The sequence below is a fragment of the Spea bombifrons genome, chromosome 2, assembly GCF_027358695.1.
Source record: "Spea bombifrons isolate aSpeBom1 chromosome 2, aSpeBom1.2.pri, whole genome shotgun sequence".
NCBI lineage: Eukaryota > Metazoa > Chordata > Amphibia > Anura > Pelobatidae > Spea > Spea bombifrons.
In genome coordinates, this window is record NC_071088.1 from 137,084,342 (window position 1) to 137,109,295 (window position 24,954).

At 45.1% G+C, this 24,954-nt stretch overlaps 2 protein-coding genes across 4 annotated transcripts; both read left to right on the forward strand.

The window, feature by feature from the left end:
* The first annotated feature begins 4,804 nt into the window (after positions 1–4,804).
* LOC128474348 (mitochondrial uncoupling protein 2-like) lies at positions 4,805–11,619 on the forward strand. Of its 3 annotated transcripts, none has more exons than XM_053456660.1 (7): positions 4,806–4,913; positions 6,613–6,774; positions 6,914–7,121; positions 7,486–7,683; positions 8,226–8,327; positions 9,935–10,115; positions 10,909–11,619. In XM_053456660.1, the coding sequence occupies exons 2-7, from the start codon at positions 6,649–6,651 to the stop codon at positions 11,006–11,008; spliced, it is 915 nt and encodes a 304-aa protein (XP_053312635.1). In that variant the 5' UTR covers positions 4,806–4,913; positions 6,613–6,648; the 3' UTR covers positions 11,009–11,619. The 3 variants fall into 3 exon arrangements, with proteins under 3 accessions (XP_053312637.1, XP_053312635.1, XP_053312636.1); XM_053456661.1 differs by having other exon boundaries at positions 4,849–4,913; positions 6,616–6,774; XM_053456662.1 differs by lacking the exon at positions 10,909–11,619 and having other exon boundaries at positions 4,805–4,913; positions 9,935–10,119.
* Positions 11,620–18,682: 7,063 nt separating this feature from the next.
* On the forward strand, positions 18,683–23,919 carry UCP2 (uncoupling protein 2). The gene is made up of 8 exons (XM_053456658.1): positions 18,683–18,808; positions 19,861–20,020; positions 21,170–21,390; positions 21,594–21,801; positions 22,066–22,260; positions 22,346–22,447; positions 23,092–23,272; positions 23,668–23,919. Exons 3-8 carry the CDS (start codon positions 21,265–21,267, stop codon positions 23,780–23,782), a joined length of 927 nt encoding a protein of 308 aa, XP_053312633.1. The 5' UTR covers positions 18,683–18,808; positions 19,861–20,020; positions 21,170–21,264; the 3' UTR covers positions 23,783–23,919.
* The last annotated feature ends 1,035 nt before the right edge of the window (positions 23,920–24,954 follow it).

Consider the following 24,954-nt stretch of genomic DNA (forward strand, 5'->3'; position numbering starts at 1 on the left):
GGTCTCAGAGATGACTGTAGTCTCTAGCCGAGGACAGGTCCCCAAAAGAAGGAATTTATCATTTTTACCCTAAACCCGACTAAATGACCTTAAAAAAATCCGCAGCGGACTTTATTAGATCTGATTTTGGCCCTGCTGTGGGATCCGGCTGCCGGCCGGGCCGCAGTCGGGGAGATCTCGTACCCCGCTCTGTCACGGGGCGGAGGTCCGCTCCTCGTGCGATGCCGTCTCCTTGTGGAACCCTCATTCTAGACCCAAACTTGAGGCTTTTCCACCATAAATAATAAATCTAATAAATATCAGATGGCACCAAAAATGTTATTAGCATCCGAGGAGCCGTAAGGGGTTCCTCTCCTTGCCTTAGAACATTTAATACTTATCTTTGAGGTTAGAAGCGGGTACGGGTTTGGACTCGGTGAGGTTTGAGCAAATTCAGAAGGCAGATAAGCATGAGAACATGAGCAGTACCAAGGAAAGGCGTTGTCCAATTGGCTCGGAGCAGGCTATAATGCACCCGCCCCCGAGGATCCACCATGTTGGACACAAAGGAAATCCATCAAGTACGGAAATAATTTTGTAATTCCAAACTTTATGCAAATTTTTGGGTTCTCCGGCCATCTCTGTTACCTGGAATTCTCCCCCGTGTCACTTTTTAGGTGGGCATCGCACCTTTTTCTAGAACGGCAAGAACCGTTTGCATCTTTGTTTCCATTGTACACAGCGTGTGAAATAGTGTAAAAACGTTTTAATATTTATAGAATATGTATTTTTAAATTATTCCACTGCTTTTCTACATGATTTGAAGGATAAAACCTTATATACTGTGACCGTATGTTTTTATCTGTGTGTGTGTATAATTTATTAAAATCACATTGTTTGTACCTTTTTTGCCTGTTTTTATCTTATTAATTAGATATATATCGATTAGTAAGCTATATGTGGTGTTCATTCTTATAACCAGTAATATCGCTGCTTAGGAGAAGTTCTGCCTGCCGGGTTTTTCGGTGAGCTGATGGAACGATAACCAATTTTAAATGGGGCCCCCGGCTTATAATTGCCCTGTGTGGGGGCCCAGGAGGCCGCGCTGAATGCTATTAAAATACTCAGGATGACTGCGCACGTCCCAGAAACCATCCCCAGCTGCCTTTTATTACACGTGGGCTGTCCGTGGGGGGGGCCACGTTGGGCTTCCTCATCTGTCGGCCATTCCGAATATTTCAAAACTCTTAGGAATTAGATTTTATTAAGTGAACCGAGGAAAACACCACAGCGGAGGCCGCCATTGCTGTCAGTCATGTGATATTTTGGGTGACTTTCCCAGCTCAAACACCACACTGAGCTGATGCTTTATGGCGATGCTAATGAAGTCCGTTCCGCTATAGACTTTCATTAGTCAGAGAGTCCGGCAGGGTGATTAAGACCGAGCCATACTATTGTTTCCCATAGAGTTCCCCTGTATGTGCTAGTTTTTAGAAATGGTATAAAACTGTCAAGCCTGCAAAATAAGTGGCCATATTGTTTTATATTTTTATTGGGCTTTATTAGGGTTTTTTCATTTATTTAAAGGGGCCGCTCCTATCATATTCATGCCTACAGTGCCCCTTTAACTCCGAGATGTCATCGGAGAGACAGACATGTAAGGAATGGGAGTCTGTATGTACAGCACGGGCTGTCCAATCACAGGAAGGAACACACCTTCCTAGCCGTGCCTTCTGATTGGCTGGTTGAAGATGCCCCACTAAGTGGCATAAGACTATTTGGAAAATGCTGAATCACATCCTTTTGCCACCACATGTTCTCCTCCACCCGCAGACCCTCAGCGCTAATTGGTTCCATCCTGCGGGATATAAGAGAGAGAATAGAATTCAGTAATTAATGAGAAACATAGAACCCGCCGGCAGATCGGCCCCATCCGGCCCCCGTCTAGTCTGCCCGTTTCTCCTGCTGTAAAGACTCAAATCTTAATCAGTCGTTGGTCTCGTCTTTGATTCAGGAGCCATATGCCTATGCCGTCTACCACTTCGGCTGGGAGACTGTTCCTTGTATTTACCACCCTCTAGATTCCGGTCTCTTGCTGTAACTTTTCTCCTCCTTTGAAATAAATTCCCTCCTGTCCTTTGTTAAATCCCTTTATATATTTAAATGTCTCTCCCAGCCGGATAGATTGGGATCTCTTAGTCGTATTTATTATTATTCGGGTCTTGCCGTGAGAATTTTGGTTCGCTGGCGTGAATAGATTTCCCAGATTTCCTTTATACACATTTATTCATTATTCAGTATTTCTTTGGGGTATGTGCGGTGGTCAGTATGTATAAGGGGCCGATACGCATGGAGGACGGTATGTATAAGGGGCCGATACGCATGGAGGACGGTATGTATAAGGGGCCGATACGCATGGAGGACGGTATGAATAAGGGGCCGATACGTATGGAAGACGATATGTATAAGGGGCCGATATGCATGGAGGACGGTATGTATAAGAGGTCGGTATGTTTAAGGGGCCGGCACGTATGGAGGACGATATGTTTAAGGGCCGGTACGTATGGAGGATGGTATGTATAAGGGGCCGGTACGTATGGAGGTCGATATGTTTAAGGGCCGGTACATATGGAGGATGGTATGTATAAGGGGCCGGTACGTGTGGAGGACGGTATGTATAAGGAGTCGGTATGCATGGAGGACGGTTTGTATTGGGGGCCGGTACGTATGGAGGACGGTATGTATAAGGGGCCGGTACGTATGGAGGTCGGTATGTATAAGGGGCCGGTATGCATGGAGGACGGTATGTATAAGGAGCAGGTATGTATTGGGGGCCGGTACGTATGGAGGACGGTATGTATTGGGGGCCGGTACGTATGGAGGACCGTGTGTATAAGGGGCCGGTACAGCGGACTATTATGTTCCGGTAACAGATCTTGGGGTCAGTTCCCGGGACCGAGCGTTCCGTCTCCTCTTTGTGTCTCATTCATTCGCAGCCGGGTCCGGTTTCCTCCAATCCTCGTCATGTAAACAACTCGTTACTTTTCAGGACAAGATGTTTCGAGCTCCCGGCCTCCCTCCAGCCCCCGGCTGTCATTGGCTGAGCTCGCCCAAACCCGGCCAATCAGAAGAGCCAACAAGAAGCCGGTACGAACCAGATTCTAAGAATGAAGTGGGTCTGACGCAGCTACAGGAGACAGCTGGAGCAGAATTAACCCCAAACTAACCCATTTCAAAGGGTTAAATAGCAGGAGCCATCCTGGCTGCTCCTGGTAATAAATTATTAAATGCAAGGGGGGGGCTAAAACACATTTTTATTCTGTATTAAATCTTATTTTCCCCAATTATGCGACTAAAATACTGAGAATAGAAAGAGAGAATAACAGAAGGTGATGATAACCACGAGACACAGAATTATACCAGCCGGCATTACTGTATACAGCGCTGGGGGGTTATATTACTGTATACAGCGCTGGGGGGTTATATTACTGTATACAGCGCTGGGGGTTGTATTACTGTATACAGCGCTGGGGGGTTATATTACTGTATACAGCGCCGGGGGGTTATATTACTGTATACAGCGCTGGGGGTTATATTACTGTATACAGCGCTGGGGGGTTATATTACTGTATACAGCGCTGGGGGTTATATTACTGTATACAGCGCTGGGGGGTTATATTACTGTATACAGTGCTGGGGTTATAATACTGTATACAGCGCTGGGGGTTATATTACTGTATACAGCGCTGGGGGTTATATTACTGTATACAGCGCTGGGGGGGTTATATTACTGTATACAGCGCTGGGGGTTATATTACTGTATACAGCGCTGGGGGGTTATATTACTGTATACAGCGCTGGGGGTTATATTACTGTATACAGCGCTGGGGGTTATATTACTGTATACAGCGCTGGGGGTTATATTACTGTATACAGCGCTGGGGGTTATATTACTGTATACAGCGCTGGGGGGTTATATTAATGTATACAGCGCTGGGGGATATATTACTGTATACAGCGCTGGGGGTTATATTACTGTATACAGCGCTGGGGGTTATATTACTGTATACAGCGCTGGGGGTTATATTACTGTATACAGCGCTGGGGGTTATATTACTGTATACAGCACTGGGGGGGTTATATTACTGTATACAGCGCTGGGGGTTATATTACTGTATACAGCGCTGGGGGTTATATTACTGTATACAGTGCTGGGGGTTATATTACTGTATACAGCGCTGGAGGGTTATATTACTGTATACAGCGCTGGGGGTGTATTACTGTATACAGCGCTGGGGGTTATATTACTGTATACAGCGCTGGGGGGTTATATTACTGTATACAGCGCTGGGGGGTTATATTACTGTATACAGCGCTGGGGGGTTATATTACTGTATACAGTGCTGGGGTTATAATACTGTATACAGCGCTGGGGGTTATATTACTGTATACAGCGCTGGGGGGGTTATATTACTGTATACAGCGCTGGGGGTTATATTACTGTATACAGCGCTGGGGGTTATATTACTGTATACAGCGCTGGGGGTTATATTACTGTATACAGCGCTGGGGGTTATATTACTGTATACAGCACTCGGGGTTATTCTCCTTTATATAGCAGTGTGTGGTATAGAGAGGTTGTCTCTATATTTGAGGGTCTTCTCAGTAACTCAGCATGTAGCTGGAAATGTTATCGTAGCTGGAAGGACCCCCGTCACTGCGTTATTTACCTAAATGACCTCTGGGTTCTGGCCGGGGGGGGGGCACTTGGGCTGCTGCCCGTCAGATGATCCGTGTTTTCATCCCTGGCTTCGGGATAAGGTGACCGGGGTATAAATACACGAGGACCAGCGCCCTCCGCCAACCCTGGAATTGGCTGCTTCCCTCGGACCCCCGGAGGCCACCGCCGACACCTCTAACAACAAACCGAGCAGGTAGGCGCCCAAAAACCTGAACGATGCCCACCTACTGAATTTCACGCATTTCTAACTAAAAACACGGTTAGAAGTAACGACATTTTCGTTTATTCATCATTTTTGCTGGGAATGCTTAATTGTCACGTGACACAAATACCGACACTTCTAAAAAGGTTTATTTGCTGAACAGAGGGTGCAATTTATATTTTCTGTAAGTGGAACTGCATCTTTAATTGTACATTTTAAATGATAGCATTTAATTCCCATTAATAAACAGAATGGGTTCAAAATATGATTTAGATTAATTCTATTAAAAATAATAATAAACATATTAATAAATAGTAATAAGTGAATAACTTTATATATCAGGTTTTATAGTCAGTTTTTAAATCCTATATTTTTTATTTACCGGTAATTTGGGTGTTTTTTTTGGGGGGGTTGCATTGTAGAAGTTGCAGCAGAAAATACGATTCTAAAAATTTTAAGAAGCAAAAAAAATGAATATTAATTTCAGAAATGAAGGCAGATATTGTTTTAAAGGAAACATTATTAAAAAAAAATCTTATTAAAAAATCCTTACTTATTCCACAGAAGATTCGCTTAAAAAGCATGAAATTAATTTTTTCAATTTTTTTATTTTTAATATTTTTTTTATTTCATTCTATGGATGAAATGGTTTTTCTCTGGTATTCTATGAAGGAATGTCTGCATTTCGTTATTTAAAACAGGCAGCCATTGTGCTACTTCTCCTTTAGGTTTACTGAGAGGGTGGTAGATGTGTGGAACAGCCTCCCAGCAGATGCGGTAGAGGGTAATACAGTGAGGGTATTAAACATGCATGGGATAGACATACGGCTCCTGAATCTAAGACGAGACCGTGACTGATTAAGGTCTGAGTCTTTACAGCGGGAGAAACGGGTGACTAGACGGGGGCCGAATGGGGCCAATCTGCCGGCAGGTACCTGTAAAATGTCCCTTAGATAAGGGTGTGGAATGGAGGGGGGGTATGTAGGTGGGTATGGTGGGGTAACAGGACGGGGGTCCACCTGGGGCATGCCGGTACAGTAGAAGGGCCAGCCGGGCAGGAATGGGGCAGATTGCTGAGGTGACAGGTTGCCGTTTGGGCATCCTGACAGAGTGCCCGATCCTGTTTCACTCTCTGCCTCGCGTCCAGGACTTTTACCCCCATTCCGCAGCGGCCACCGGATCTGCCGGACACTCGGGGGCGGAGGGGCCGCTGCGGAGAGCCACGTTTCTCCCCTTTGCCCCACATCCGATCGCGTTTCATTAACGTTCATTTCATGGATTCAGAGAAGTGACCTCAGCGCCAGCGGCCGCCCCTTCTGCCTCAGAACATAAATGGAGCGGCCATAGACCTCTCCTGGGGGCCATAGATCTCTCCAGGGGGCCATAGACCTCTCCTGGGGGCCATAGACCTCCCCTGGGGGCCATAGACCACTCATGGGGGCCATAGACCACTCATGGGGGCCATAGACCACTCATGGGGGCCATATTCCACTCATGGGGGCCACAAACAGGCTTAATATGCATACTGTGATGGTTCTCAGATAGTGGATGCGACATGTTCTGTGACTGCTGTGTTGTAGAAAATGCCAAATTGAGGTACGGGGGATGATGGGAGTTGTAGTCCAGCTTGCATAGAATGTATAGGCCTGCATTACGTATTTATATCGTAGGGACGGTTTTGTTTCCCTAGCAGCGGATTTCCGGAGATATTTCGATTGAACCGACAATGGTTGGACTGAAGCCGACAGACATCCCCCCGACAGCCACGATTAAATTTGTGGGCGCGGGGACGGCGGCGTGCATCGCCGACTTATTTACCTTTCCACTGGACACCGCTAAAGTCAGACTGCAGGTACCAGCGCTGCCGGGCTATTTTATTGTGTACTGACAGGGTGGTAGATATGTGGGATAGCCTCCCAGCAGAAGTGGTAGAGGGCATATGGCTCCTGAATCGATGGGACCATCTGACGTCGTACTCTTTCTGCTTACAGATCCAAGGGGAAAGCGTGTCCGAGAAGAGCGTCAGGATCGTCCAGTACAAGGGGGTCTACGGCACCATCACCACCATGGTGCGCACGGAGGGGGCGGCCAGTCTCTACAACGGCCTGGTGGCCGGGCTCCAGAGACAGATGAGTTTCGCCTCGGTCCGGATCGGCCTCTATGACTCGGTCAAGCATTTCTATTGCCGCCAAGCAGAAAGTGAGTGCACGCTCAACGAGTGGCCACATCTCCCCAAACTACAGGCAGCCTGGACTACAAATCCCATGATCCTTAGGTGTAATCTGGCCAAGCACATGATGGCAAAGGTCGGCCGGGGGGGGGCTACCTGCTGTTGGCCACCAGTAGTTAACCCAGAAACTTCTAGCGTTCTAGAAGACTTTCTAACGATTTGTAGGATCCCTGCTTAACAACAGGTGGACAGATCGTGCTGCTTGATGTATTTATGAAGTCAGCCCCATATAACGAGCCTGGTTTTTAGTGATAGGTTTGGTCCATGAAGATCTCCACTGAGGTGGGACACGAGGTCCTCTTGTTGACCCGCCGCACGGTTCTTGTGTTCTAGACTCGGGCGTCTGGTGTAGGCTGCTGGCCGGCTGCACCACGGGGGCCCTGGCCGTCACCTTCGCCCAGCCCACGGACGTGGTCAAGGTGAGGTTCCAGGCGCACGTCAAGGTCTCCGACGGGAACAAGCGCTATAACGGGACGGTGGACGCCTACAAGACCATCGCCAAAGAGGAGGGACTCAAAGGACTCTGGAAAGGTAGGACGGCGAGGGTCTGGGAGGTGATATGTATGAAAAGGGGAAGAAAAAGTGGTCTTGTCACCGTGGCAACCAATGTGATGATCCGATCAGGAAGACTGGTCTGTCGGTTGCCACGGTGATGACCATTAAACATTGTATCAGAACCGCTTTTTTTCTAAATAACACCCAACATCTAAAGCATGATAAACGACTGCAGAGGAGACAGGCGGGAAATACAACTCCCAGAACACTCAGCCAAGCAGAGCATCATAGAGTTTCCAAGCAGATCTGCCCCATCCGGCCCCCGTCTAGTCTGCCGTTTCTCCTGCTGTAAAGACTCAAACCTTAATCAGTCGTTGGTCTCGTCTTAGATTCAGGAGCCGTATGCCTATCCCATGCGTGTTTAATACCCTCACTGTATTACCCTCTACCACTTCTGCTGGGAGGCTGTTCCATTTATCTACCACCCTCTCAGTAACTCCTTCTGAATTGACCTTAGACAAAAGTAAAGAAAAGGTTACTTTGGGGTTTTCACCAATGTTCTGTCTTTTCCGACTCAGGGACCATGCCGAACATCACCCGCAACGCCATCGTCAACTGCGCAGAGCTGGTTACGTACGACCTCATCAAGGAAGCCATTCTCAACCGGCACCTAATGACAGGTAAGGCGTTATAATTATTTATTCATTTATATAGCGCCGTCATATTCCGCAGCGCTGTACAATTAGAAAGTAACAATCACAAGAGCTTACAATCTAAAAGGAGGGAGGTTATTGGCGTTTGTCCGGTCTCTGCTCCAGGTGGAGGTTTTTATAAAACATCTCCCTCCACGTACATCCTTCAGATGGGAGGGGGGGGTGGATACGGCTTTTATCTACCAAGATACGAGTGCAAGCTCTTGTGGCTAGAAACAGGAAATATGTTTGCAATACACAGACATTGCAGTTATTATTATTTATTGTTTTGTATAGCGCCACCATATTCCGCGGCGCTGTACATTGTGTGATCTATTTCAGCAGCATATGATATTTCTGTTAAATGAATCTTAACTGGCACCAAAATAACCCAAAAAACACCAAAATCCAATAATCCGGGTTCTTATTCGATCTGTTTTCAAGCAGTGAATAATAATAGTAAATAGTAAATAACATTTGGAGACAGATAAAGTCTGTGGTGCTAATTATATTATATGTGCCACGGAACTCCAGTAATAGCCGATCCGTGGCACTCTAACATTTAATTATTCATTGATACATTTTTGGCTAAAAATGATCTTTCCAAAAAAAAAAAATTGTTAAAATGTAAGAGAATAACTGCAGAGCCCCTGGAATTAATAGTAATATTAATAATATCCTTAATATCTCATTGTACAACATCACAGAATATGATGGCGCTATATAAATAAAAATGAATAATAAAAATAATACAAATAATAATAAATTATATATAAAAAAAATTATTAATAATATCCTGATCGGATTGTACAGCATCACAGAATATGATGGCGCTATATCATTAAAAAAGAATAATAAAAATAATTATAAATATATATAAAAAAAATATAAATAATATCCTGAATATCTCATTGTACAGCATCACAGAATATGATGGCGCTATATCATTAAAAATGAATAATACAAATAATACAAATAATAATAAATATATATATATATAAAAAAATATTAATAATATCCTGAATATCGGATTGTACAGCATCACAGAATATGATGGCGCTATATCATTAAAAATGAATAATACAAATAATACAAATAATAATAAATATATATATATATAAAAAAATATTAATTATATCCTGAATATCGGATTGTACAGCATCACAGAATATGATGGCGCTATATCATTAAAAATAAATAATAAAAAAATAATAAATATATATTAAAAAAAAAATAATAATATCCTGAATATCGGATTGTACAGCATCACAGAATATGATGGCGCTATATAAATAAAAATTTATAATAAAAATAATACAAATAATATATATTTAAAAAATATATTATTAATAAAAATAATACAAACTTTTGTGTGGAATTTCCTAAAAAAAAAAATCTTAATTTTAAGCTATTTTTCATGATTGTGATTCAATTTCTAGTTATTTTTCAATTACTTTGAATAACAAGAAATCTATTTTTTTATATTTTTTTTTTTTGCAATGATTTGGATCAAACAGGGCAATAGAAACGTTTGATAAGAATTGGTGTTTTTCCACCCCGAATTACCGTTTCTGATGTAAATCCGTCTCACGCAGATAACCTGCCGTGTCATTTTGTGGCTGCGTTTGGCGCCGGCTTCTGCGCGACGATCGTGGCTTCGCCGGTGGATGTCGTGAAGACCCGGTACATGAACTCTACCGGCGGGCAGTACAAGAACGCTCTGGACTGCGCCGTGACCATGCTGGTGAAAGAGGGGAGCCCCGCTTTTTACAAGGGGTGAGTCTGAAACGCCTTTGAAAAAAGGGTTAAAAAGGGGAAGAGATTCTTCAGGGGGGGGTCTCTTCTAGGTCTTGGTTCCGTCTCTCCTGAAGTTCAAGGTGTTGAGATATTTTTGGTCAAGTGGGTTAATTAAGTTGCCCTTTAATGAATACGACGAGGTCTGTTGAGGAACGTTGGCCAGCTGAGCGTTCTTCTATAGGGAAGGTCCGCCTCTGGTGGATCTGCCGAATATCGAGCGTCTGGTCCTCAGAGGGGGTTGGTAGAACCTTGGGTGGTTCTGCTTCGTTGGGTAAAACCGGGGAACGCGGGAAGCTTAAATAGCCAGAGTTCCAACTGTCTTTAAACTCAGGTCCACCCCACGATCCTTTAACACGTAACACAAAAGGACACGTGGAACGCAAGTGTGTGGGGGGGGGTAGGGAGGCTTTATTAAAAATGGTCGATCAGTGGGACTGCCACCAACAGAATGTTGAGGCTCCTTCTGCCTCAGAACATAAATGGAGCGGTCCGTCTGGGGGCCATAGACCTCTCCAGGGGGCCATAGAACTCTCCTGGGGGCCATAGAACTCTCCTGGGGGCCATAGAACTCTCCTGGGGGCCATAGACCTCTCCTGATGGCCATAGTTAATGATGTCATGCGCTTTATTCTATTCTACATAGGCTGTAAGGAGGGATAAAATAAGAAACGTGTTAAGAAAACTGATCTGTTACCGGATCGTTTTTTTTTTTTTTTAATTGGTACCAAATAATTTTTATATTTTTTATTATTATTATTTTTGTTTCTTTACAGCTTCGTGCCGGCGTTCCTGAGACTCGGCTCTTGGAACATCGTAATGTTCGTGAGTTACGAGCAGCTGAAGAGAGCCATGATGATGGCCCACGGCTCATGAGCCTTCTCCTAATAAGACGATGAAGACATTAGAACGGCAAATGTCCCCTGTGTCGGAGGAACGGGCCCTCTGGCAGGAGCCACCCCTCCCCCTATACATAGGGCAGCATAGGACATCGAGGGGTGCAATATAAGGAAGAGTCCTCAAATCACCAAGAAGATCCATGAAGACCTGACCTAGAAGGGAAAAAATGACTAACAGGTCCAAATCCACGTGGTGCTAGTAAAGTCCCGTAAAGCAGATATATTGTATCTTTTAGGAACAAATGTAAGTTCCGTAAAGCAGATATATTGTATCTTTCTAGGAACTAATGTAAGTTTTGGGGCAATTGTGTTATTTTGCACAGGAACGGTGCGCGGTTAACAAGTTCAAAATCATGCTTGACGTCTGGCGAATAATCTGTAATTATCTCCACTGTTGACCAAAACCCTAGATTCTTTGGGTATGTTTTTATTTTAGAGGTCAAAGGCTGCTGCGCTTTGATGCAGAGAGTATTCCCGCGGCCGGCGGCCATACTTGAAGACACAATCTTTGCTCTCTGTGTTTAGAGCAGATCCGCTCTTTAAAGGTCCACCCGTGCATTCCATGTTTGAATAAAGGTGTTCTGTTTGCATCGTGTTTCGTTTGGCGTTCTTCCCCTACAAGCATTACTCCATTACTCCATGCAGTCTCTTCTGTGGCACCATGGAAGCCCCGGAGGTTGCCCCATGATGTCTTTCACTCCAATGAGCTTATTAATCACCCCAGGGGACCCCAATCCTGCTGCGCTTCCTCCAGTTGGGGGTCCCTCAGGGATGGAGCTGTCCCACTCGTCCCATTTGAAGCTCCTCCAGAAAGGGGGCAAGTAAAACAGAAACTTGGAGCTCCTCGTAGGGGATCAGGTGGCTTCTACCCGAGGCTCTCAGCAAAGTTGGGATGTCTGTCACTGCTTCGAAGCGCTTGGTTCTTGAACACGGCCACATGCTTTACTTTGTCCGTTTGAAGCCCCAGATGAAGGCAACTGCCCCGGTGGTAGATAAGTGGAACAGCCTCCCAGCAGAAGTGGTAGAGGGGATTTAAACTTGCATGGGATAGACATATGGCTTCTGGATCTGAAACACGACCAAGAACCAGCTCTCTAGTCTGGAAGATGACGTTCCGTGGTAACGGAGAACGTTTTATTTTAGGTTCCGTTTCCGTGTAAATCTGTTCTCCTCCTAAGGCTGTTTGTGGAGCGCTCGATGAGAGCTTTAAACGTGAGCGCGATCCCACGTCTGGAGTGTCCCGGCTCTTCTGCGGACAGGCCGCCGTGTGACTTGGCTGGGGTTAGTGCGTGTTACTGACTTCTCGGTAGGGCGCACGGCACTCATGGAACGTTCCTGTTCCTGGGGCTTAATTTTAGTTACTTGATCTTTACACCTCGCTGGAGGCGGCGGGTCAGTTAAATATAATCGGAGAACATCTCTAATCACCCAAGACGTTCCAAGTTCCACCGTTGGAATGCCGACATAACAGATTGCTGGATATTCTTGCTTTACAAAAGTCACCTGTTTTAAAGCAGGAATGCTATCAGTATGTTAATAACATAATAGCCCTCGATCGGTCCCTAGCGAAGAGCGATAGCTGTGGGGTTGGAGACCCCACCAACATCCCCACCAGCCCACATCCCCACCAGCCCACATCCCCACCAACGTTTCAGATGCACATAGACTTTCCTCCATAGACTTTCATTAGTCAGAGAGTCTGGCTGGGTAATTAAGACTGAGCCATTCTATTGTTTCCCACAGGCAGTATGATAAGGAGTCGGGGGGTTTAGTAGATTGGGGGTCAGATAACAGAGCGAGAATCATACAAACGGTTGATATGCAGCTGCCTGAAAACTTTATATTATGGGGCAAAAAAAACTATTACTGGGATTTGTGGGGATTCCCCTTTCAGGTATTACATATTAATAAAGAAGTGCAGACGCTGCGAACACCACAGCTGGGAAAGAGTTAAACCCACGTGGACTAAAAGAACCCCCCCTCCGGTCACCGATGATGCAACCATTACATCAAAATGTGCCAACCGTAAATTATATGGAAATAGCATTCCCCGCCCCCTCAGGTGTCTTCTGCTTCACTCATTGGTTGGGATACCTGGGGCGCTGGCCTTCTCCACCAATGGCAGTGTAGCTGCTGATGGTCAGAGTGAGCAGCAGAAAACTAAACCCAATGAGCCTGATGCATTCCGATATTAACCCTGTAACTGCTCCATTCCGATATTAACCCTATAACTGACGCATTCCATAATTAACCCTATAACTGACGCATTCCGATATCAACCCTATAACTGGCGCATTCCGATATTAACCCTATAACTGCTCCATTCCAATATGAACCCTATAACTGCTCCATTCCGATATTAACCCTGTAACCTGCCCAACAAATCTTAATATTAACCCTTTGCCACCTGAGCACAATCTGAATTTCACTATTTATCTTTTCCATAAAAACCTGATATTAACCCCACAGCGTTTCATCGTCTGATTACGCAGCCCATACATAATATTCTGATTCTGTTGAGTTTGAATGCGGTTTACTTGTGGTCACGCTGGGCGCTGTCGGGGGTCTTTGTCCCACTAATAGCTCCGGACTCCTGATGTGACCCAGATAGGACAATATGTGACGTTATCTCCACTATCAGGGGCTGGTCACCGGTATGTGGACTGGAAGGTAAATAAACATCACCGAGTCATCTCCGCATCCTGAAAAAGCACTTATTGACCCTAAAATCTAGAACCGAGGTCAGCGGGGGTCTCCTGCAGAGCGGTCACATCGCAGACCCTCCCTAAACACAGCACATGATGGTTAAGGAGACGTTATCAGACCCCCGGGGGTCATCTTTTTCATCTGCTGCTGTAAAGACTCAAACCTTAATCAGTCGTTGGTCTCGTCTTAGATTCAGGAGCCGTATGTCTATCCCATGCATGTTTAATCCTCTCACTGTATTACCCTCTACCACTTCTGCTGGAAGGCTGTTCCACTCTCTCAGTAAAGTAAAACCTTACATTACATTGAAACCACTAGGGATTTCTTCTCCTTTGTCTAAAAACTAGTTGAACGCATATCCATAAATCTCTGGCCTTTCTGTGAAAGCAAAGCTTTGGGTGCGCCAGCTGCCATGAGAAGAGTCCTAGAGGTACGGAGCTTTGTGTATTGGAAAGCACAGCTGCAGGCTATTGATACCAACTCCCCCGGGGGGGGGGGGGGGCAAATGTCTGCTGATAAGGTGTTCCTTATACGTCTCGGGTCTTCATTAAAGGGACAATCCGCAGAACCTGAAAAAAAATAAACAAATATTTATCTTGCCCTAAGGAGAAACTGCAGCTCCACGGCTGCAGCCCCCTCCCTCTCCATGATCTGATGATTTACACCATTAATTGATTGCCTGAAGCATTCCATGGGAAGTGTGTCCAGCGCATGTTTCTTCCACGTGTAAGGAGATATTACCTGCACAGCAGCTGGCGGAGAGGGGGGGCAGATTAAAGGGGCAAATGCTTATGGGGAGATTCCGTAGAAACCACCCCCACCCCACGCAAGGGGGGACCTCTCAGCTATCACGATGTTTATGATGGCTGAGAGAGTCCCTTTAAATGTGGCATTGGTGGGCTATATGTTGATGGGGGTCGCAGTAACTCCCACTGAAAGTATCTCTACAACCGGGTGTCTGCCCCCATAACCACTACTTCTGGAATGATAAAGAATAAAGATTTGGCAACTTGGGAGATGGGGTTGTTCACCCGGATGACCTCAACATCCCTCCACTCTTCCTCGTTACTGTACTGAGAAGGTGGTAGATAAGTGGAACAGCCTCCCAGCAGATGTGGTAGAGGGTAATACAGTGATCCTAGGAAGCCATGGGCTCGTTCCATACGAAATCTTCAGTATTTTTTACTCTCCTCTTCCACCCCAAACCCCAGACCCCCGTCTGCCGCCTCCCTGCTTCCTGCCGGGGAAGACATTTGCATTTCAATACCTTCCTGATTTTGGCTTTGTGTAAAAGGAAATATTACTCCCCAAAAACACCCCACCCTCACACCGCCATAATCGCATTTCCACATAATACCCCACCCGGGGCAGTTCCCAAACAATGTCGCAATTTTTTAAACCATACCAAAAATATGGATTTCTATTAAAATTCAAAACGGATAATTGGTTTATTTGTTTAAAAACACTGGGGGGTTCAAAGGGGCCTTTGTTTGGGTGAAAATTGAGAGAAAAAGGGGAAAGAATAATAATTTGGTAAATTCAGAATAAATATATATTTAAATATCTCCCTATTCACACCCTAAAGCATTTACATTGTCATTTGTATGGTAATATTTTATCTCCATTTCAAAGCACATTCTATCTATTATTATTATCATCATTATTTTATATATTACATTATTTTATATTATTTTTAAATATATTTTATAGACTTTACTTTCATTTAACTCATTTTGAAGGTGTAGTAGTTACAGAGGCTGAGCATCCTGTGAGCATAGGTACGAGGCAGGCATGTAAATTGTTACATCTTGTCCAAATTTCAATGTTTCAAGCACTCAAGCTGCTGAGGACTGCGTGTCCTATGAATGTAAAAAAAATGTATGTAAAAAAAAATATTATTATACGGGGTAACGTGTAAAGTACTCACATCAACATGGTGGCCAATCCAGGTTCCCGATGTGTGAATTGGTTGCTATGGCGATGGAACCCATCATTGGGCTTTGTACCAAAATGCGCCAGAGTTCTATTACTCTAATATAATTAGAAAAGGAGGCCATGAGCTAAAACTAGAAGATCAGAGGCTGAGAAGGAATGGAAAGAAGCTTTATACTGAGAGGGTGGTGGATAAGTGGAACAGCCTCCCAGCAGAGGTGGTAGAGGGTACTGTATACAGTGCTGGGGGGGTTATATTACTGTATACAGCGCTGGGGGGTTATATTACTGTATACAGCGCTGGGGGGGATATTACTGTATACAGCGCTGGGGGGTTATTACTGTATACAGTGCTGGGGGTTATATTACTGTATACAGCGCTGGGGGTTATATTACTGTATACAGCGCTGGGGGGGGTTATATCACTGTATACAGCGCTGGGGGTTATATTACTGTATACAGCGCTGGGGGGTTATATTACTGTATACAGCGCTGGGGGGGATATATTACTGTATACAGCGCTGGGGGGTTATATTACTGTATACAGCGCTGGGGGGGGTTATATCACTGTATACAGCGCTGGGGGTTATATTACTGTATACAGCGCTGGGGGGTTATATTACTGTATACAGCGCTGGGGGGGATATATTACTGTATACAGCGCTGGGGGGGATATATTACTGTATACAGCGCTGGGGGTTATATTACTGTATACAGTGCTGGGGGTTATATTACTGTATACAGCGCTGGGGGTTATATTACTGTATACAGTGCTGGGGGTTATATTACTGTATACAGCTCTGGGGGGTTATATTACTGTATACAGCGCTGGGGGGTTATATTACTGTATACAGCGCTGGGGGGGTTATATTACTGTATACAGAGCTGGGGGGGTTATATTACTGTACACAGCGCTGGGGGTTATATTACTGTATACAGTGCTGGGGGTATATTACTGTATACAGCGCTGGGGGTTATATTACTGTATACAGCGCTGGGGGTTATATTACTGTATACAGTGCTGGGGGTTATATTACTGTATACAGCGCTGGGGGGGGGTTATGTTAAACTTTTCGCTAGCAGTGACATTAAAACCCACTTCCTTATTCTCAGGCAAACCCCGGTACAGCACGTGCCGTGTGTCCTGCCGCCGGTGGCTCGCGCTGGTTCGGAGTGATCAGCGTTTTTGTCGCCTGATCTTGATAAATGTGCAGATGTAGCAAATAACCGGGAAACAAACTGAAAACGCATTAAAACTTAAGACAGTCGGGCTTTCGCCCACACTAGTGTCCTTACATTGATGGAGTGTAAGCTCTTTGGGTCAGCATGTTTCGCTCCTGGCTGGGGTAGGCAGCAGAATGTTCTTGTAATACGGTTTATCTGCAATCCCTATTAATCTCAGCCATTCTTTTGGACGTGAATATGTAACGCAAGGATGTATGATATGATATATGATTATTGTACAGCACTGCGGTATATGATGGTGCTATGTAAATCAATAAATAATTATTAGGTTTAAATGTAATGTAAGGAAGTTTTACTGAGATGGTGGTTGATAAGGAGAACGGCCTCCCAGCAGAAGTGGTAGAGGGTAATACAGTGAGGGCATTAAACATGCGCGGGATAGACAAACGGCTCCTGAATCTAAGCCGAGACCAACGACTGATTAAGGTTTGAGTCGTTACAGCAGGAGAAACGCGTGACTAGACGGGGGCCGGGTGGGGCCGATCTGCCTGCGAATTCTATGGGTTTTTGTGTCTTAGTTGTGATTATTGTGAAATTTCTTAAAATACTCGCAGTTTTATCCAAATTAAAATTCAATCCTTTACATTTGGAAGATGACAGGTGAGCCCCCCAGTGGTTTTCTTTGGGTACTGCAGCTCATGACAACCAACACAGTTCTCCTAAAATCACATTTATAAAACCCCCAAACCCATCTCTGACTGTTAAAGTCTCTCTCTATTTTACGCTACATTCCAAAAAATATTGGTGTTGTTGTAACAATTTTAAAAAAAAGTTACATTTAGATATGGAAGTGGATACATGGATCATGAAACCAGTGGGAGTGATATGTGTTGATATAGCAGATACATTGTTATTATTAAATGATCTCCCCGGTGATCGTCTAACGCAGAGATCCAGGCCGCATCTCACCAGATCATCTAAAAAAACCAAATGGCTCTTTTGTGAAAGTTTCTCAGATTCTATCCTTTCATGTCTCGCTGATAACGAGCCGCAAACGTGATATTAGATAAAACCTCACATTTCACAATTTAATGTAATATTACAGACTAATGAGGACTCGGATCTACTTTATTATCCTAAAACTAGGACAGAAAATTATTTAAAATAAAATATTTTAAAAGATTCTACTAAGAAATTTTTTTTCAGAATTGTAATGGAAAATAAGGAAAATCCAATAAATCCAATGCATTTTTTCCCCAACATTAATGTATAATATACACCTAGGTGAGATATAAAACACATTTTTAAATACATAGATATCTTTTTATATATATTATATATTTTTTTAATTTTGATATGCTATGTTTGTGTAAATAATAGATTTGTTACTTTGTATTACAGAATGTTATTAAATAATATCTATTTTTCGGCTTTTTTGTTAGATAACCGCATTGATAATGATATTGAGCGATCCTTGTGCGAAGTTCTCAATGAGAAGCAATCAGCACGAACGTTCCATTGGTTTCCATGGTGATTGCTCCACCTGCAAGAACTTTTTTTTACAGATATAATGCTAAAATGTAATAAAATGATTTCCTCCACTGACTTCTAAAACAGCAATAACACAAGTGAAGCAGCTGCCCGTGTGAATAGTAATACCCCAGTATCTGTCTGTCTGCCCCAGTATCTGCCCCAGTGGCGGGGGGGGGGGTAGTGGGGCGGTACTAGGAGGGAGGGAGGGAGGAGTCAGATCCGCCCCATGTTCCTATTGTCCGCTCTCTATATAAAGGCAGAGGGAGCCGCCGATCTGATTCAGCTCCTTCCCAGCCGGCTGAAGTCACCATCATCCATCCACCTCCCCCCAACACAGCTTCCTCCCGGTAACCCCCCGACTGTCTGCACCCCGGGGGTCTCCCCTCTTCTGTTTAAGTTGGATCCAATTTCTACATTACCGGTGAGTCTTTAACTGTTTTTCTGTTAATTGGGCGATTCTGATGGTTTATAGACTGCTGCTTTTAAGTATTCTTTTTTTATTTTATTTTTTATTTATATTATATATATATATATGTGTTTGTTTGTATATAAACGGGGTTATGGATTAACATGCTCCAATAGATTTCCCGAGCTGAAAAGTCTCGATATCGTGTAAATCCCCCCTTTTTTATACACAGACAGGGCTGGGGATCTTCTTTGGGGTATTCGCTCTTTAAATGCCCCGCATGTCTCTGCCCGGCTAACGGCTTCTCCCGGCTCGCCCCGTTCTGCTCCTTTTAGCCCTGTCTGGGGCTGATCGGGGCTTTAAATCCAGGTCTCGGGACTTTGTTTGGATCTTCGGGTGTTTTGTAAGCCGTTGCTCTTTGTTGAGCCAGGGATGCCTCCATTTTTATGGCACTGGAGCGGCGAATGCTTGGGCTACGAAGTTGTGGCCCCAGACCCGGGCAGCTGCTGCTCAATTATCTGGCAAGTGACTTGCTGAGGGTGGTGGGAGTTAAATAGCTTAATGTAGCTGCTATTCCTCTACTAACCATCCCTTCTATGGGCATTTCAGAGATTATACCCAAAAGGCAATTTTTTATCTGGCTAACTGTAAAAACAAACCATTGTATCTTTATACATTTTATATATATTTTTATAATTTGTTTTTGTGTGTGGTTATATATAACTTCATTGTACCTTCAATAGTTATTTGTCTAGTTTAAATTTTTTTACTTGTACCTAGCATTTAATTACACTTTGTCGATATTTCTTTGAATTTTTATGTAATTTATTGTGTATAGCTTATTTTTTACCTTATTTTTTTTCGTACCTAGCATTTAATTTATTTATTTTTATATTTATAATATATCATACGTTTTGTATGGCTTATATACATTGCAATTTATATATATATATCTATTTATTTTATTTTTTTTTTTTGTGTATAGCTTATAATTTTAGTGTTTTTTTTTATCTGGGATGGTGTATTAATGAGGCTTCTGCCGGCCGGCGTGTTCTCTCTCCCTGCAGGATACGGATTATGTTTTTACAACATCCAGTTTTTCTTAACTTTTCTATGGAAACCAAAGGGTATCGGATTTTCACCGCCAGCGGCAAATGCGACGGGCGTGACGCCTTCAGAGAAGCCTGATTGTTACCCGTTCCCAGAACCTTGGGACACTCCAGTAAGGTGAGACCCCGTTCATGTAGGTTTATTCCTCCCCGTCCCCCAGGCGGTGGGCGCCGGTGGTATCGAATCTCAATGAAAGGGTCTTTGTGGGCATAGAATATCCGGTTTTCGGTGATGCCGGATCCCTGACGTGTGTCTCTGATGTGTAACGGCCGCAGGATGCCATCTGTTGCCTCGGCTGGGGCAAGTCTCTGTAAGTAGGTGAAAGGGCGTGGGGTGGGAGGTGCAGTTTTCGCTCTTTCGGTTGGGGCCGGGGATCATGTAGGAAGCAGAAGAGACTTGATCTTGTTACAACAACTCCGAGATAACAGACTGTTACTAGGAGCCACAGTTAACCATTCACGCGCCGCGTCGCTAACCCTTGGACCTTGAGCGGCAAAACATCCCAACATAGAAACCTGCAGATCGGCCCCCTTTTGGCCCTTCTAGTCCCGGGTTGCTTTAAAGACTCAAACATTAATAAATTGTTGCCCGTCCCATGTGTTTAAATTCTCTCTGCTGTATTGCCCTCTACCACTTCTGCTGGGAGGCTGTTCCACTTATCTACCACAGCCACCAGCTTTTTTTTTTTTTTTTTTTTTTCTTTCTGACTCTAGAAATATGTCCTCAAATGATTTGGCTGATGCAACTGATAGGGGAGACAAATTAACCCCTTCCTGGTTGGTAACCACTTGTGAAAGGCTGTTGGTTTGAGAGTAGGGGCTTCTCCCGGGTGTTAACTAGGCGGATCACCATCAATATAAATCTACTACCCATCAAGCTAGTAGCTCAGCATGATGAGAGTTGCGAGCGGCTGGTGTGAAAGACTCTTCCTGTCCTGCTGCTGCTGCCATTTGACTCCCAAGCTTCAGCTCTTGGATCCCTGGCCTTTTGTCCAGATAAGTCATTAACGTGATATGGCAATAACCAACCAGCTGCTTTCTTTATCTATAAACCCAGGAGCTGCTCAGCAGGTGTCCTAAGACTTGTTTACTGTAAAGTCGCCATCTACTAAACCCCGCTACGGTCTGAAACAACTTAATATGTAAAAAAAACTCTCCTGGCCCACCGGCGGTCTAAAAAATCCCCGACCCACCGGCGGTCTAAAATGTTGTTCTTGGTGAATAAGGTCCACGCTAACGGTTACTCTTTCTTTTCATGTTTTCGCAGGCTCCGGCAGAGTTTATTTGCCTTGTCTTATCACTACAACGCCCCCGACTTCCCTCTCCACATCTTTGAGTTCCGGCTTCGAACAGACTTGAAAAATGGTTGGATTCAAACCCACAGACGTCCCGCCTACAGCCGCGGTGAAGTTCATCGGCGCCGGCACCGCCGCTTGCATAGCCGACCTCTTTACCTTCCCGCTCGACACGGCCAAGGTCCGGCTGCAGGTAAATGTCTCGCAGGGAATGTGACTTGTGGCCAGGGGAACCATAACGTGGTGGTCTCGGGAACAGCTTGTGGCAGACTTGGCTGTATCTGTGGCACCAAGTTGATGTTCCTCACCATGGGCCCGGCAACCTGTATAAACTATCCTGCATTGTGCTGCGTTAACCACTTCCAACCTAAACATCTCCAATGATGCTCTCTGCAGATCCAAGGCGAGACCAAAGTCCCGGTCAGCATGAAGTCCGCCCAGTACAAGGGCGTCTTTGGCACCATCTCCACAATGGTGAAGACCGAGGGCCCGAGGAGCCTCTTCAATGGCCTGGTGGCCGGCCTCCAGCGTCAGATGAGCTTCGCGTCGGTCCGCATCGGCCTTTACGACTCCGTGAAACAGTTCTACACCAAAGGGTCTGAGCGTAAGTCTCCTCCGTACAATCTTATAACGCGATGGTCATGGTGCTACATCTAGAACCGCATCCCGGTGGTTCTGGGAAGACGGCTGAAGATCTAGAATGTCCGTATTTCCTTAGATACGTTTGTTACCCTTCGCTATCTGATCGTCTCCACCTTCTTAGATAAGAGAGAGGTATTCATGTGTTGGACCATATTGTCTTGTTGGGAGTTCTTAAACCCTTTCAATGATGCTTGATGTTGACCAACGTGTCTTCATTTCCCCCCAGATGTTGGCATCGGCAGCCGGCTCCTTGCCGGAAGCACCACCGGTGCCATGGCCGTCGCTTTGGCTCAGCCCACGGATGTGGTGAAGGTACGATTTCAGGCCCAGGCCAACGTTTCCAATGCCAGACGCTACAAGGGAACCATGGATGCCTACAAAACCATCGCCAAAGAGGAGGGCATGCGCGGCCTCTGGAAAGGTCAGTACAACGGACAGGCTTTTTGGATAGACTCGCAGTCTTTGTAACGCAACGACTAACGTGAATTCCTCTTCTGCCCCCGTAGGTACCGCGCCAAATATCACCAGAAACGCCATCGTCAACTGCACAGAGCTGGTGACTTATGACCTCATCAAGGACACCCTGCTGAGATCCAACCTCATGTCTGGTGAGTAGACGCGAGCTTTGGAATTCTGGGAACGGCGTCTTCCTTTAACGAGTTCCGCTGACTTGGTACACGTCGCCAGGGGGGCTTAAGGTTTCTACAGGCTTAGGAGGGACCCCCATATCTAGTAGAAGTGATGACGCCGAGCAAAGCCAATGCCCAGGACTTCCAGTTCAACTGCATGAGAAACGCGACCCATATGGTCATCCTTCGCCCCGCAGAGAATATATTCTAGACTTTCCTGCGCTCGTAAACTCACACATTGTGCTCACAAGGGGCTGGTCCGTGTTATTAACACTTAAATGGCGTATCTGACACCCTGCGGACTCGTATGCAAATGAAGCTCTGGGTAGCTTTGCATAACGTTTCGTCAGCAGCATCAGTAAACAAATGCCCTTGACTAGCGTAGTATGGGGATAATGGAGTATGTGAAGGGTATGCAGAAGAGCTCGCTCTCCGTGGGGTTCCTTTACATTATAAAGGGCTGATCTATGGGAGCTGCGGCCCTTTCTAATGCAGGGAGTCTCTGTGCTCTGTATTAAGGATGCAGTTATTTCGCCCCTTCTGGGAGTGAAATCGGGGAGTGGGGACCGTGGTTCCTGTAGACGTTGCATTGTCCCGTGTTAATCCTTCATCTCCCCCCGCAGATAATCTCCCGTGTCATTTTACCTCCGCGTTCGGAGCTGGTTTCTGCACCACTGTGATCGCGTCCCCTGTCGATGTAGTGAAGACAAGATACATGAACTCTGCCAAGGGCCAGTACAACAGTGCCCTGAACTGCGCCCTCACCATGCTCAAAAAGGAGGGTCCCATGGCCTTCTACAAAGGGTAAGTAAGCGGCGGCTTCATACAAAAGGGGGTTAAACAATAATTCCTGTGGGGCAGATCCTCGGACACCCTGCCCTAAACCCAACCCTCCCTGCCGAGCGACAAAGATGGCGGTACAAAGTACCTCAGGGCTGATCAGACTCTTTATGAAGGGTTCCTCTTGTAAAGAACCTGAGATTAGAACCTTGGTGTCTTGGCCAGCCAATCACAGCATGACCACAGGTGGGGGGCAAACAGTGCCATGATCTACCAGATCCACCAAGTGCCGCCTGTGATCATATGGTTAAGTCATGATGGCCCTTCTAGGGGGTATCTGATGTCCCTTATTGGCCACCTCATGGACATGGACTCCCGCATTTCATGCCTGTTGTAAACTTGCCCTTTTCCCTCCCCAGCTTCATGCCATCTTTCCTGAGACTGGGCTCTTGGAACGTCGTCATGTTCGTGACCTACGAGCAGCTGAAGAGGGCCATGATGTCCGCCCGCGTCTCCTGGGAATCTCCTATTTGACCGTCTGCTGAGGGCCGGGGGCCTTCTGTCCAGCGCTAGCACTATCCTCTGCCTCCCGTAGCATTGTTTACAGCAGTCCTAGATCCTTTCTGAAGTCTTTCCACTCCATGACTAAATGCTATATATAAAAGGAAAAAAAATATGCTGTCCTTCCAATAATAGCAAATATATAAAGCTTGAAAATGGGGGGGGGGGGGGCAAATATTCCGGGAGGGGGGGGTTAATGTTTAAAATTGGCAACTTAAACCCTAAATCACCATTTCTTGTTACTTTTTATTAAATGTCGTTTTTTCTGAAAGTTTTTAAACTCGAGCCGCTTTGCCCCGTTGGCACCACCAATGGCTCAATGGGCTTAGATTTTTAACCCTTGGCTTACCTTGCTAGGGGTATAAAAGCATTTTTTTAATTGCTCTATCCAAGTTACAAAATCTAATTATTGGAGTTTTATTTCCGTGATGGAATTCGGTTTCACTCCCATGTCCCGAGGACCCGATCCTCCTTCCCGGCGTGGGTGGCCGCTTGTCAGAATGATGTAATATGAGGCGCCCCCACCCCCGCTTCCCGACGACTTCGGGTTTAATCGCTCACATTCCGAAAACTCTAGAGGAACTTCCTGTTTCTCAATGACTCGCGCTGATGTCATAACAGGTGCCTGTTAACCATTTAGTGTCAGATGGGAAAGCATGTGCAAACCCAACCCCCCCCTCACCCTCTCTGGTGCTGAAAGGGTTAAGGGACTTAGGAGTGACCGAATCGTATGTTCTTTACATGAAACCGCTTGTTGCGACTTTAAACCACTTTGACAGACCAAACTCACTTGGTTTTAGAACGTTCTGTGTTTTAGACTTGTTTGTGGACCACTTTGCATGGTGAAGAAAATAAAGTCTGTTAAATTTCTATTATCACGCCTAATTTGTATTTTTTATTTTTTTGTGGGGGGGGGTGTATTCATATCAGAATTTAAGTTAGAAGCTTAAATCTGCTACATGGTGAACACTCACAGAAGTGAGCGCTACTTACTGTTACCTGAATCATTTCACCATCCTGGTACCCCGGCTCAAAAAAAAAAAACAAAAGCCTACATGTTACCCCAAAATAAAAACTATAATATTTATATAAGAGCGGAACTACAAATTGCTCTGGTCCTGTCGTGTAAAAGTTCATTCTTGAGG